Below are 15,744 nucleotides of genomic sequence, written 5' to 3' on the forward strand. Positions count from 1 at the left end.
AACAATGCAATGCCGTTCATATGTTTTACAACTCGAATCTCGCAGACACCAATTGCAAGAAATGCACAGGTAATAATAACTAGGAGTAACTATACTGTACACAGCCTACTGTGTAATCTGTTGTAGCTAGACAAGGAATAATTTGTACAGAAAAGTGCAAATGGGTTATGCTGTGAAGGTACAGAATTATTTGTACAGAAGTAAAAGCAGGTATGCAGAAGGTATCGACCCCAGTGCCAGCCGATGCAATGGTATAGCTGTGCCCAGATCGTGTGGAGAAAAAAATGTGCACTATATGCAGATATGTGATTTAGGAGAACACTTCATGTTTCAATTACGTCTGTATAAAGTTTATTTCTTTTGCATAGTAAGCTCTTGCATCCTTTTTATGTCTATAGGCTACATAAACACATATATTTTCAATGTTGTGTTACTTATTTTGTTTGTACAGTTTTATTTAATCATAATATACCTGTATAGAGATGCATTTCTGTTCAAAAGTTGTTTTTCTTTATTTTATGCAGTCGTTTGGTATATGTGCCTTTTAGTATATAAACAAATTTATTTTAAAATTAGTCTTACTTAACAGAGTTTTGGATGTGTAGTATCGTACATACATATACATATACCTGTAACTTGTGCTTGCAGACAAAGATGGATCTCGGCTGGTAACGCCTGCTTTCCATCAGTGCTATCTAGCACGTGATTTAAGGTGTGCTTCATTGTTAGCACAGTTTAGTAAATATCTTCTGCATATCACTAGACTCATTAGACCTCTCATACCACTTAATTTGAATACATCTCCATGCATTTTGCATATTCAGCAGATGCTATTGTACCCACGGTGTTATTTTAAGTCTCGCTTTGTTATGGTTGATAAATACGCAGTTATCTAGAACAAGCCTTATCCTTGGTTAACACGTGTGGTGTCGCATAAGAACCTTTAATAAATGAGGCCTTATGTTTCTCTAATTACTGTGTGTTTACTACAACTCTAACCCCCTAACCTTAATCCTAAACCTAACCCTAACCTTTTCTGATATAAATGTGGATTTACATATAAAAAATGAACACATTAAGTACATTGTAACTATGCATAGTAACATTGTAATTATGTGTAATTATACCTCTATTTACTAAGTAACTACTATGTAAATACATAGTAATTAGAGACCCAATGTAAAGTGTTAGCTGGTTTTCTTCCAGTACTGGTTTAATCAGTAGAGTAAACACAAGTCAGAGTGCGAACACACTGTGTCTCAGGCTGCTTTAAACTTGGTAAACAAATTATTCTGCGGTTTGCCCTTTGTAGTTTTGAAGGACCTAATCCGAGAGGAGGGAAGAAGCATATTTGTTTACTAATAAGAACGCAGTGGCCCGATTTCCGTGCTGGGAGTTTATTTGTTTCACTCATGTGATCTGTTGATGGATATGGTGTTTAGCAAGTTGACATTTTTTCAGGCCTGTTTTGCTGCACCATGTTGTGGGGTTTTTGTTTTTTGCACTGTAGTTATATAATAGTTTTAGAAATATACAACCACATGTGTAATTCGAAAAAACGTTTGATCATTTTATTGCTATGTACACTGACACACTGTAGTGTCATTTCAGGTTATTAGTGGTCCTGGATCCATACGAACACAAATGTGATAACTTAAGCATCGCTCATTTAAAAGATTATGGTCCGTTCCTCTCTCCACATGATTTAGCCTCAACTGTCTTGTCCACACGACTCTGTTATTGTGCATTCCTCTTCTTTTACAAAGTAGGATTTTTACTGGCCTAGTAAAAAAAATAGATAAGATGGGATGTGATTCAAAAAAGGTTGAGGACCCCTCAATACACCCCTACATAAAACACCACAGACACATTGGTGTTCCATTGGAATACAGTTTTGTCAGAAGCAAAGGTAAAACACATATCATTCAAATTCTGAACCATTGTTTTTAGTGCATTCACACATATATGTTGTATATTGAAAATATACATATATAGATATTTATTTATTTATTTATTTATTTATTTTTTTACAGAAGGCGCAAGCAACTCAGTAACTCTTAGAATACCAATTTATACATAATTTGCCTCAGGCTACTTAATAAAATATCAGCAATCAACACAAATTCATTTTTTAAAACCACAAACAACATTACTGACAGGAGTCATTTATAAATTGTAGTACTGAGCAATAAAACATTATTATTTTTTGGCATGCGTCTGTTAACAGTCTTCACTAGAAATCGCCCAGGATCCCCAGCGACTTGTCAACAGCGTTCTAAGGGTGAACCTTGTTTATAAGACATATAGATTGCATAGCATGTAGGCACAATTTCAAATATGTTCTCTTACTGATGAGAAATTTGTGATTAGTTAATAATAAGGTTGTTTACTTCATATTAATTCAATAGGAAATCATAGATTGTTTCAAATGTAAAATAAGTTGTTACTGGTTCCATAATGCATGAATTGGACACAGTTGCATAAAACATAGTGGTAATTAAAATACAATAAAAAAAACTAACACCAAAAGGATATACAACACAGTTAGCACTACAGAATGACATGGCATTAATAGCTGTGAAATTGCAATAATTGGGTAACTACCAATGGTTCCTACAATGTCATCATTGCATGATGTAATTACATGGTAACACCATGCCATGGGTTCCATGTTATTATACACATATTCCACCAGTTGTTACCATGTAAGGGTTGGATACATGGCTAGTTATAGAATTACTGACATGTTATGCACAGTATGCCCTGTAATCTAAAATGCTACCCTGTGTTAACAAAGACACCACTACTAAATTCTTTCTCATTGGGTATGACAGTAGATTTACTGACACACACTAAAAACATGTAAAGTGCAGATCTCCATGTAGTGGGGATACACACAAGTAGGTTGAAATTGTAACAGTATAGGTCTCATTATACATGGTGCTAAGGGTTCCTGGTCTAGATTCTGGTCGAAAGAATAGAAAATGTTGCTGCACGTCAAGTGCAGATTAATTTGATGGCAAAGGCTTAAGTACTTAAGGCATAGGTTTCTGCAGGCCACTTTACAATTTCATACTTTAATCAAGTAAGCACTAAGTAAGCAAAATGGCTTCTGTTTTTTGTTATTCTCCTTAATGTCAAATTGTCACATCTTTGGTTACGTTTAACAAAAATATATATTTAATCCCTGTAGTCGATATGGAAGTTTGATTGAGAATCCCAAAGCTCTTTATTCATGGTCTATCAAATAAGTATTCAGTAGTATAATTTTTTATTTATATATATATATATATATATATTATATTAATATATATATATATATATATATATATATATATATATATATATATATATATTTTTTTTTTTTTTTTATTGCCACCCTTGAATAAGTAGCGCACTCAGACATCATATTTGTAATGAATGTCTCTCTCAATAATGAAACATGTACATTTTTTCCCCTACCCCAGCTCAAACAAATGCAGCACTTAATAGAAAATAAAAAAAAACACATGCAAAACACATTATGGCAAAACATTCCAAATAGAAACAAAATGAATTTAATAAAATGTATTTAAATAGTACAATTACACACTGGAGCATACCAGCACTTTACTGTAAAGTTTATGGAACAACCCCCCCCCAAAAAAAAAAAAAAATTAAAAAAAAGAATACCGTAGGTACACAGCACAGATCTGTACCCGTAAAGCAGCACCAAAATAAATATATTTTTTAGGAATTAGCAATAAAAGCAATACTTTTTAGTTGTAATGCAGGAGCTGTATAATTATTTCAGTTTCTTAGATGCATTTCTGTATGTTAAATGCACTGTACTTTGGCTGCAGAATCCTGATCCAGACAGGAAGTTGGTGGGGGGGGGGGGGGGGGGGGGGTTGGTGTGTGTCAACAGAAGCTATTGTAGCTCTCGCTGTAGCATTGCTGCTTAGGGGATAGCCCCGGATCAACTCATCTTCCTCAACAAAGCCCTGCCTGGACCAGGAGACCGTGAGTGTTTAGTTGTCTTGCTGGTTGAAGAGAAATAAACTCAACATATGTTAAAGAGTTGAGCCCTGTAACTCTTAGAAACTGCTGTAAGAAAAGATAGGGAAAATAAACAGACAGTGTGGAACTGACATTTCTCTTGTTATTATTTCCCTCTCCATGCTACACTAGTATGTGGCCTCACCTAGTCCAACACTGATCTGTTTACAGCTGTAGGACTTCTTCGCTATCCTAATCGAGTTGTATCCGCAGAAATAAACTTCAATATATGCCTCCCTCAATACCGCAATAGATAATTATTTAATAGGAGCCGCTGTTTTTAGCAATTTAAAATAAAGGCTGCAGCATTAATTCAAAGTAATACAGTGTATAAATAAATGTAGAGACTTGTGAGTAGTCTTAAGTAGTTTCTTATGTGTTTTATAATTGTATCTGTTGTTTTCCTTCCTGGTGATGATTTCGAGTAAATATCTTTGTTTCAGTATAAAGGCACTGTAATGAAACTCATAATTCTTCACGGAGTGCACTTAGGGTTGAGTTGTATGTGTCCCATTGAATGTTTAAACCTCAGGCCTAGCCCAGTTTGCAGCAATTCATAATAGCAAACTGTTTAGGGACATCCCTCTCATTATACATTATTTGCAAAGCTTAACAACTATTTCAGTTCCTAATTTTTTTTAATTAGTTTTACTGTACAGCACTTTGCCATGACGGAGGCTGGCTACCTCAGTTGAAATAAGGAACACTGATTGCTAGAAATCCAGGTCTGTTTTTAAAGCAGAAACAGATCTAGATTTTATTGAATGATCATTTTACTGACTGTGATTGGCCAGAAAAACTGTACTCTTATAGCACTCAGTCTATGGGGCACCTACCATGGGCCTCATTTGTAAAGCTTGGCAATCCTGTTGTATAAATGAAGCTCTGGAACAAAACAAAAAAAAACACATCACATCTGTGTGTACTTATGCAAACAATATAGCTTCACTGAGAACAACAGAGCATTACATTTCAGTGCAAGTATATGTTTACTTTTGAAATTGATTAAAGTGACCAAATTCACTAAAAGACAAACATGTAATATGGTTTCTTCGTAGAATGATGAACTCCACACACAGAGTGAACTCCCAGTCTCCAAGTTGCTTGGGTCAGGAAAAAAGCCGATCTCTTTCCCAGAGATCCTTGATATAATCCTTTTTTGATGCCAGTTATTGTCCCTCCTTTATAAAGCCCCCCCCCCCCCCCCTTCCTGGAGTATCGATGCCCAAATTTCCAAACCAAACTCAACAATAAGGGAAACCAAAAAAAAAAGGAAGAAGGTGGGATATAGGTGTGTGGAGTTCATCATTCAGGTAATTCTCATCTTCTTACCTCATATGATGAACTCCACACTCCGAGTGAACTCTACCATAGGAAGTGACAAAGGAAGTGGTAGGTTAGATATTGGTGTCTGAAGCCACAGATAGTATGAATTGAGCAAAGGCTGGCTGAGAAGACGACACATTTAAGTTATGTTCTATGAAGGTCTCGGAAGAGGCCGGCGTAGCCTGCATTGCAAATGTCTTGATTTGGGACAGATTTGAATTGTGCCCATGCAGTAGCTACCCCTCTCACTGAGTGGACTTTTACAGGTCCTGGAGCCAGTTTCTTGTCCAGATTATAACAAAACTCGTTGCAAGATGTAATCCACCTAGAGATTGTCTATTGAGAGACAGGTTTGCCTTGAGCGTGTGAGTTAAAAGTTACAAAAAGCTGTCCTGATAGTCCTATCAATGTAGAAAGTAAGTGTTCTTTGGACATTAATTAAGTGCTGTCTGATTTTGATTTGTGCGGTTTTGGTAAAAAGTTAGGAAAAACTATGATTTTATTTAGACAGATCTATGTTACCACCTTTGATAGAAATTGAGGAGTACAGTGGCTTGTGAAAGTATTGACCCCCCTTGGCATTTTTCTTATTTTGTTGCCTTACAACCTGGAATTAAAATTGATTTTTATTTGGATTTCATGTAATGGACATACACAAAATAGTCCAAATTGGTGAAGTGAAATAAAAAAATAACTTGTTTAAAAAATTCTAAAAAATAAATAACGGAAAAGTGGTGCGTGCATATGTATTCACCCCCTTTGCTATTAAGCCTCTAAATAAGATCTGGTGCAACCAATTACCTTCAGAAGTCACATAATTAGTTAAATAAAGTCCACCTGTGTGCAATCTAAGTGTCACATGATCTGTCACATGATCTCAGTATATATACACCTGTTCTGAAAGGCCCCAGAGTCTGCAACACCACTAAGCAAGGGGCACCACCAAGCAAGCGGCACCATGAAGACCAAGGAGCTCTCCAAACAGGGTAGGAACAAAGTTGTGGAGAAGTACAGATCAGGGTTGGGTTCTAAAAAAATATCCGAAACTTTGAACATCCCACGGAGCACCATTAAAGCCATTATTAAAAAATGGAAAGAATATGGCACCACAACAAACCTGGCAAGAGAGGGCCGCCCACCAAAACTTTTTTCATTAATCAGAGAGGCAAAAAAGAGACCAAAGATAACCCTGAAGGAGCTGCAAAGCTCCACAGCGGAGATTGGAGTATCTGTCCATAGGACCACTTTAAGCCGTACACTCCACAGAGCTGGGCTTTACGGAAGAGTGGCCAGAAAAAAGCCATTGCTTAAAGAAAAAAATAAGCAAACACGTTTGGTGTTCGCCAAAAGGCATGTGGGAGACTCCCCAAACATATGGAAGAAGGTACTCTGGTCAGATGAGACTTTTGGCCATCAAGGAAAACATTATGTCTGGCGCAAACCCAACACCTCTCATCACCCCGAGAACACCATCCCCACAGTGAAGCATGGTGGTGGCAGCATCATGCTGTGGGGATGTTTTTCATTGGCAGGGACTGGGAAACTGGTCAGAATTGAAGGAATGATGGATGGCGCTAAATACAGGGAAATTCTTGAGGGAAACCTGTTTCAGTCTTCCAGAGATTTGAGACTGGGGCGGAGGTTCACCTTCCAGCAGGACAATGACCCTAAGCATATTGCTAAAGCAACACTTGAGTGGTTTAATGGGAAAAATTTAAATGTCTTGGAATGGCCTAGTCAAAGCCCAGACCTCAATCCATTTGAGAATCTGTGGTATGACTTAAAGATTGTGATACACCAGCGGAACCCATCCAACAGTTTTGCCTTGAAGAATGGGAAAAAATCCCAGTGGCTAGATGTGGCAAGCTTATAGATACATACCCCAAGAGACTTGCAGCTGTAATTGCTGCAAAATGTGGCTCTACAAAGCATTGACTTTGGGGGCTGAATACTTATGCATGCTCAAGTTTTCTGTTTTTTTGTCTTATTTCTTGTTTGTTTCACAATAAAAAATATTTTGCATCTTCAAAGTGGTAGGCATGTTGTGTAAATCAAATGATACAAACCCCCAAAAAAATCAATTTTAATTCCAGGTTGTAAGGCAGCAAAATAGGAAAAATGCCAAGGGGGGGTCAATATTTTCGCAAGCCACTGTAGGTCTGCAGACAATCCTGTCCCTGAAGATCTGGAAATAGGGTGCATCAATGACCAGTGCTTGTAGCTCACCTATCCTTCTTACTGATGTTACTGCTACCAAGAATGCGCTCTTTCATTTTAGTAATCTCTGGTCGCATGTTGCTATGGGTTCAAACGGTGGCCCCCAGAGATATGTTTCTTTGGGCGCCTTAAGTGGTTAACTTCCCTGAGAAATTTGGATACCGCAGGGTGAGAACCTACCGGGAGAATCTGCACCATCTTGCTTCTGTTGCAACGTCCAGAGAAACCTTGATGCGGTGGGAGTCTGGAAGAGTTGGGTTCCATGAAGAAAGGAGAAACCGTTGTGTGTCTCATGTGCAGTTTTGCGTCTCTTACCAGAGAAACTGCTGCTAGCGCCCCAGATATTCTTGAAAGGCGTATGCTGTTGGCCTGGCTCCCACGTTGAAATGACCCACCATTTGCAGAATGGTGAGATACACCCTTCCTGAGATCATGTTGAATTGGGCCCAGAGGAAAACTAAAGACTGCTGGGAAGGGTAAGGATTTTTTTCGAGTTTACCAACAGGCCCAGATCCTGAAAAGGTTGAAGAGCTGTGTCTCTGTGTTGTAATGCCCTTTCCTTGGATGGGGCTCATATCAACCAGTCATCGATGTAAGGGTAAATGTGGATGCCCCTGCTTCGTAGATGTGATATTACTTTTACCATCACCTTGGTGAACACTCTGGGCTGTGGAGATCCTGAAAGGAAGCATCTTGAATTGGTACATGCAGCCCCTGATAGCAAACCAATGGTATTTTCTGGAATCCTTCTGTATGGGAAGATGACAATAGGCATCCTTGAGGTCTAGAGACCATCCAGTTTCCAGGTTGAACTGCATTGATGACAATATCCAAAGATACCACTTTGAACTTTTCTGTCAGAATGTATTTGTTGAGACCTCTGAGATCTAAAATTGGTCTGAACTTCCCCTATTTTTTATGTATTAAGAAATATCTGGAGTAATGGCCCTGCCTCTGCGAAGATGAGGGGACCCATTTTATGGCTAAGGAAAGGAGCATGGATCTTATCTCCTGTTGAAAGACCCATGCTGGTCCAGTCATGTCCAAATGATGCCTGTTGCTGGTGGTTGAGACCGGAATGGTACCTTGTATCTGTGTGTGAGCCCGAGGACCCAGGGGTTTAATGTTATGTTCTGTCAGTTGTTTTAAAAAATCTGAAACGCTTCCCACTACTGGCAGAAGTGAGGGGGTGGAACGACACCGGTTGGTGACCAGAAAATGTCAGGAAGATGTAGAGGGTCTACCTCTACCTCTAGTAAAGACAAAGAAGGATTCATATGGCCTGGAGCCTTGGCCCCTTTGGGACCTGCCCTATCCTAGGCTGACTGAGTAGGCTGTGGTCTGAAAGACCTTTGCCTATTAAAATACCTCTTATTAGGGGATATACCTGTTGTTGAGCAGGATCTGATGGTCTACTTTGCCTCCTTCATCTGTGTCAGAGTCTTTAAAATCAGTGCAAAATAGAAATGGTAATTCTCGTTGGGAGAGGAACGCTATTAGCCAGACATCTCAAAACTGCCTTAGTATATACCATTGAAGTACTCTCTCCAGCTACTGAAACGTCATCGTCAGGGGCGGAGTCCATGACATCATCGTCTCCCATGCTGCGTGTGTAAGCAGAGTAGTATTGCTTGTGTACTCCAAGCTGCTGCGGGAGCGAGGAGGACCACACAGTGAACATACAGAAGACTGAAAGCCAGAGAGAAAAACTAGCAATTGCTAGAAGAAAACGTAAGCGACACACAGTGCTCCCTCGCTATAAGGCTCTCAATTATAACGCGCCTCAGATATAACAGTATACAGTACTGATGTTGTTCAAACTGTAAACTTCCGTTTCTGTCTCTCCTTTTTGATACAGTATCTGAACTGAAGAAACGCTGTGCTGGCACTTTATAACACAGCATCTTATTCAGCATTCATTTTATAACTAAATAAACATTAAGGCCTATTACATGGTTAACTTTCCTAATATATTTACTTTTTTCTGCGGGAGGAGCTGCAGCTTTCTCAGGGAGACGAGATGCTTCAGCTTCGCTTCAGCCCCGCTTCGGCAGCCGAACCTAGGAAGAGCCCATTCCCTTTTCCCCTCTCCTGACCTGCTCTCTTTCTCGCACTCGGTTTGCTTGTCTGTTGCTTTGAACTGAATTCCCGTTTAGCCAGGCTATTTATAGTTTAAAAACTGTTAATTAAAATAATCCATGAGTGGAAATGTTACCTTTTTTATAAAAAAAAAAATGTTTTAAAAAATATAGTGTTGATTACATGGTGCTTTATGCATTTTTGCTTCACTATATGTGTATTATAGGGAGGGAGTTATTTTGTATTTTAGTCAGATGTGTGTTGTTATTTGTTCCGCGGTGCTCTCTACCCCCTCACCCTTTATAATGCTCTTCAGTTATAACGCTCATTATGTGTCCACCGACACCCGCATTATAGTGAGGGAGCACTGTACTATATAATCCATACTACTACTACTACTAATAATAATAATAATAATAATAATAATAATAATAATAATAATAATAATAATAATAACAACATATTTTTTTGTTCTTTTGTTTTTACAAAAAAAACAAAAAAGAATTAAAGTACAAAAACATCAATACTATACCAAGTCCTTACCCAAGCATACTCAGGAGAAATTCGAACATCGATACTCCAGGAAGGGGGGGGGGGGGGGGGGGGGGGGTTATAGAGGAGGGACAATAACTGGCACCACAAAAGGATTATATCAAGGATCTCTGGGAAAGAGATCGGCTTTTCTCCTGACCCAAGCAACATGGAGACTGGGAGTTCACTCGGTGTGTGGAGCTCATCATACGAGGTAAGAAATACATGTTCCAAGTTATATAAATTATAAATACCAGGCATACACAGACAGAGAAGCTACCAATGCTGCTAGGATCATCATGGACCATCAGTGTATCAGTCTGAGGCTGTATCTCCAGGAGTGAGGTAATCAGATCAATTGCCTATCATTGTTAATACTATCTAAACAATAATGTTTTGGGTATTTGTAACAAATAAATGGTAAACACTGTTAAAATTTGAAACCCGGTTTGCCTGATAATAATGCTAGCCTATGTTGCAACGTATCCACTGTTTTCAAGGGTAGGACATGAAGCTACAACTATTATGGCTGTTCTACAAGCTATCTCTTACTCACATGTAGAATTCACTGATCTCCTGGCCAGTGTCCTGTCATAGGAAAGCATGCATTCAATCTGCATCTCTTGTATTTCAGAGTGTCAGCAAATGAAAACCAATGTGCACAGCATGTAGATTATGAAACTTAAACAACAAAATAAAACACATAAATGTATTATGAAGGTCTGAACATGAGAGTTCACTGCCAGTTGCCTTTGTGTGTTCCATGGCACTGACGCAGTCCTGAGCTGTCTATACCATGGTCAGCGCTTAACCTCCAAGGGATGTTAGTGGCTCCTCACCCCCACGTCTCTCAATAGGCCTGAGGGTCTCAACGGCCTCTCGTTTTGCAAAGGGTCCCACCAACTTCATAGCAGCATAGTTCTGTACGGGAGGACAGTGATATGTTGTTAATACAGTATGATTAACCACAAAAAAATATGAAGATAGTAAATGTTTCACCAGCACTGCAGCAGTTTTTGGAATATACAGCACAAAATATCAGGATAAAACCTTTCTATCCCATTCAGGTATTAAAATATCTTAGCATACCTAATAGATAATTATAATATCTTCAAGCATGTGGAAAGGGCTTTATTTAGCAATCTGTGGGTTTGGATCTCTGCTTCCATCATGGGGTTATGTCTATGAGTTTTTAATGCCAAGACAGGTATAACTTTAAATGTGGTACCAGTCTTGCCAGTCATCACAGTACAAAACCATTTATGGGGGTAAAATGAATAACAAAGATCCCACCAATTGTTCTAAATTGTAAGTAAACAGATGATGTTTAGGGGACCATTGTACATGTGATTTTTCAAATCTTTTGCATGTACTTCAAGATGGGACGATTACATATTCAGGGATACCAAGATACATAGAGCAGGAAGATAAGTTCTGAGTGGTGGTCTAAAACGGGCAACAAACTTCCTAAACCTAGAAAGCCTTTTTGCACTTATTCATCTGTCCCAAAACGTGTTGGAATGTCATAAAAGCCTTACAATAAAGGCATTGCTATTAAGTAATTAAGAAGTGGTACTGTAAATTATATAACCGGCAGAGGCTGAACAAAAACCTATGACCACAAACACTACAGGCAAGTCCCTTAACCACTATACAAAAGAGCCAAGCTTATCTGCAGGTGTGATTTTAGAGCTTTTAAATGCGTATCACTGACAGGGGTCAGAATCCATAACAATAGTGCCATACACAACACTGCCTGTTAAACATATGTACTGTAGTATAAAAATCTACCAATGTAAAGGACTGCACAAAGGTAGTTTTCATCCTTTATTGTACATAGAGTGTGTGTGGTCCCCTAAACGATACCCTTCTTTTAATATCCCAAGCTGGCACAACATCTAAATGGAAGGAGGGGTCTACTTCATAAATCATAGGTAGTGAATGTTAACTCATGCACACATGTAGTACATACAGTAGTAGTACATACAGTAGGTCTACACACACACACACACACACACACACACACACACAGACACACGTAAATTAGATCCATGTTTATTGTTTTTCTGACAATCAAATCAGTGTTCCTGCACTAAAAGGTAAATCCAAAAGGCTGCAGGGTTGAAACAGGCTCCATGAAGTACCGAAACCTTCAGCATGATTAACGATGTGGGATCTTTTTAATTTGTTTCCTCTGCTGTGCAGACTGAGCTGTTCGATCGGATTTCCACAGCAGTTCCTTGTTGTGTTGTATTCCCTTCCATGTGCCTGGTTTCATGTATCTTCTGCAAGTTCCTCAAGATTTGGACCACTGATGAGATGACCCCCTAACCCCCGGCTCCCCAAAACAAGCGTTCAGTATAATATCGCCAATAAAGACCTGGCGATATTAACCCAGCATTGAAATCCTTACGTTTCAATATTACTAACTGCATTAAACCCCTAGATTGCAGAGTCAGTGGATACTGGAATAAGGGCATACCATTCATATTAAATTACTACTCCTTTAATGTACTGACATCACTCAACAAACCTCTTGCAAAGACCAGAGCAAAGATTATTTTATTCACAAGCATTCTATTTAATTCAATCTGTTTCATACAGTATCTATGAAAGAAAGAAAGAAAGAAAGAAAGAAAGAAAGAAAGAAAGAAAGAAAGAAAGAAAGAAAGAACGGTTGGGCATGTTTGCGACTGACTCACCGGGAAGGAGTAGAGGAAGACTCCGAGGAAGAGCAGCAGAATGACAATGATGATGACAGCAATGATGATCCACTTGAACCTCCTCCACAGGATGTATTTCATTGTTTTAAATGGAGAGGAGAACCACAGGAAGGATGTCTCAGGGCGTCTGCAAGAGGGAGATATACAACAGGTTAACACAACCGAGTACGTACCTTTTTGAGCATGTGATTGGAAGATGTATTAGTAGCCAGCTTGTACTCTTCTTTCAAATATGTTTATTACCTAAAGTAATCTATTCTCAGGGAGGCTACACCACATGTGGATTATTATCATGTGGTTTATATTCCACTATCATCATATGTGAATAAAGAGATACATTACATCACCATTCACTATCGATTTAGGACCGTGGTTGGGATTGTGCAAGGCTGAGTACGCAATCCCTTTAAAATAATTCCAATTAATGGCCACTATTGCCTAAATTTACTGTGCCACTGGGACTGAGATGAAAATAATCTGGAGTCAGTCCAGTGTGTTTCTATCAAGACGTTTAGTATTGCATGCCAACATAAATCAGTCTCAAGGATTAAGCAGTTATTGATAATGGATGGACGGATGGATAGATAAATCAGTCTCTGGTTTGAAATTACATTTGAGAAAACAAATTGAAGAAATATGAGTGTTAGATATGCACATAATAATTAGGGGAGAGCGAAATTAAAAATCTTTAAACAAGGCTGGATATTACAGAACACTTAAATTACACAACCATTTTGAGTTAAACTTGCGAGTCTCCATAATTTCACCAGTCCCCAATAACAATATTTTCAAATGGTTCAGTCAAGATAATTCTGGATTGAATACTAAGTGTATTTTCTTTAGATGGCTTACTAAGCCTGCTGTTCTAAAAGTGTCCACCGATTAATGATGGTTTGAAATGAACTGTGAGCATGCTGGCGCACTCACTTGGGGTCCTCCAGTTTGGGATTCATGTTGGGCTCCTCTCTGCCCAGTCCAGCAGGCTTCTCATCCCGCTCCTGCTCAGACACGATCTCCAGAGTTATCTCCACCTTCCCCTGCAGGAACAATGACATCAGAACCCTGTCAGCATTGCGGTAGCAACCCCATCCAGGGATGGAAATAACACTCCTATTGCAGAGTAGTTTCAAATATTCCAGGCTTTACTACAAGCTTGATTAGCAACAGTGTAAAGGTAACTAGTGTATATGTACATGTAACAAGCTTAGGCTTGACTTCAACAGAGCGTGATTCATTATTATGTATGTAGGTTTAGAGTGTTTAATTCTACATGTAATACTAGCTCTTGAGCACACCAATAGTAAACACCAAACTGTTTACACTGATGCTGTTCGATCTGTGTTCTATTTCTTTAAAATTAGTTAATATTGAATACAGTACAGACGAATGTAGGATCAACATCCTACTCACTGCAATTATCTTCTCCCCATTGCTCTCCCCTACACAGGGCCACCAGCCCCTCATGGTCTTTTGCTCAAAGAGAGAGACGAGTTTCTCTGGGCAGAGGGACTGCTCCAGCATGTCCAGGGTGCACTTCTCCGGGCTCTTCGAGGGACGCACCATCTTGTTCAGGTCCAACTCCACAGAACCTGGGAACAAAGAAAGGATCTGAGCCACGACTGCACCTGAGGCACCTCAGATTTATTATTAGGTTCTAGCATTAACCTTTATGAGTATGTGATTTTACTGGGGTTCTTCATTGGAATGCCATGTAAACGGAATATTTTTCGTACAAATGAGCTACAACATGGCATGATTAAGTGGGTTGAAGATACTGGTATCCACCAATGTCAACAAGACCAAAGTGTCAGGTTTTATTTGCTGTGATTTACTACTGGTCAGAAGCTGGTAAGACTATTGTATTAAGTAGCAAATCCCCTGCAATTTGATTAATTTTTAAAAGAGAGTGATTTATTATAGTATTTTGTGAACACTTGAAAAATAAACGTATATAAGGATTTATGACTTACTTACAGGAATTATTCGGTCCCTCAGTCTAGATATGACTAAACTGTCTACTTTACAAATGAAACTTTATACTATGCATAGTTAGGTGTTCCAGTGCATCTGTTGGTTTCGTATTACAATAGCCACAATAGTGTCTTTCAATCCAGAGCTCTCCATAGCAAAGATAATGTTTAATGCATATTAAAAAAATAAATGACTCAATTTAATAAACTTAATTAAATCTATCTAATAAGTAAATTACGCTAATTAATCAATTCATGAGTAAAGACACAAATCAAAGTAATCAGGAATCCGTCTCCCATTAAACATGCTGGTAGAGAATAAGAAAAATAATGGCCTGTTTGTGCCGTCATTTATTTTTGCCATCACACCACTGTCTTTACCTCAACAGATTTAAGAGGATTGTGATCTTACCCAAATAGTCATCAAAGGAGAATTTGTCATTGTCCCATATCTGAATCATCAGCTTGGGGCTAGTCTTGGTTTCTTCCTTATCCAAGCTCCAGAAGTGTTCCTGTTGGGGGCAATGGCATGTATTTGGAATTGTCAGCACCATCATAAACACATATTTATTAGAACCATTTGTGGCAGAGTCTAAGTAAAGAGCTTAAACAATTGTAACCTCAAAGTCACGCAAAAAAAAAAAAAAAAAACAGCATTGAAAAATATTAAAATGGTCACGAAAACAGGACCCCCCCCCCCTCGTCTGGAAATGTAATTTTGTACAACACTCTTTTAAAGCAGGCAAAGCTAGGCGCTTACATAGTTTTCAGGCAGCGCATCGTTGTTACTTTTAGGGTCAGTGGGTCAATTAGCCAGAAAATCTGCTTACCAGACTGCTTATGTAACATGGTGTGTGATG

The 15,744-nt window shown here is 38.7% G+C and overlaps 1 protein-coding gene across 13 annotated transcripts in view; it reads right to left on the bottom strand.

Moving 5' to 3' along the window:
- Positions 1 to 10,860: 10,860 nt before the first annotated feature.
- dysf (dysferlin, limb girdle muscular dystrophy 2B (autosomal recessive)) overlaps positions 10,861 to 15,744 on the bottom strand; it is a 120,072-nt gene continuing 115,188 nt past the window's right edge. For all 13 annotated transcript variants that reach the window (XM_041218217.1, XM_041218209.1, XM_041218193.1 and 10 more), the window contains 5 exons: positions 15,297 to 15,396; positions 14,325 to 14,503; positions 13,842 to 13,951; positions 12,894 to 13,041; positions 10,861 to 11,112 (listed from right to left, as the gene is read on the bottom strand). In XM_041218217.1, the coding sequence (XP_041074151.1) occupies positions 10,999 to 11,112; positions 12,894 to 13,041; positions 13,842 to 13,951; positions 14,325 to 14,503; positions 15,297 to 15,396 (651 nt within the window). In that variant the 3' untranslated portion in view covers positions 10,861 to 10,998. The remainder of the gene's footprint in view (positions 11,113 to 12,893; positions 13,042 to 13,841; positions 13,952 to 14,324; positions 14,504 to 15,296; positions 15,397 to 15,744) is intronic.

Source organism: Polyodon spathula, chromosome 2 (genome assembly GCF_017654505.1).
Source record: "Polyodon spathula isolate WHYD16114869_AA chromosome 2, ASM1765450v1, whole genome shotgun sequence".
Taxonomy (NCBI): Eukaryota; Metazoa; Chordata; class Actinopteri; order Acipenseriformes; family Polyodontidae; genus Polyodon; species Polyodon spathula.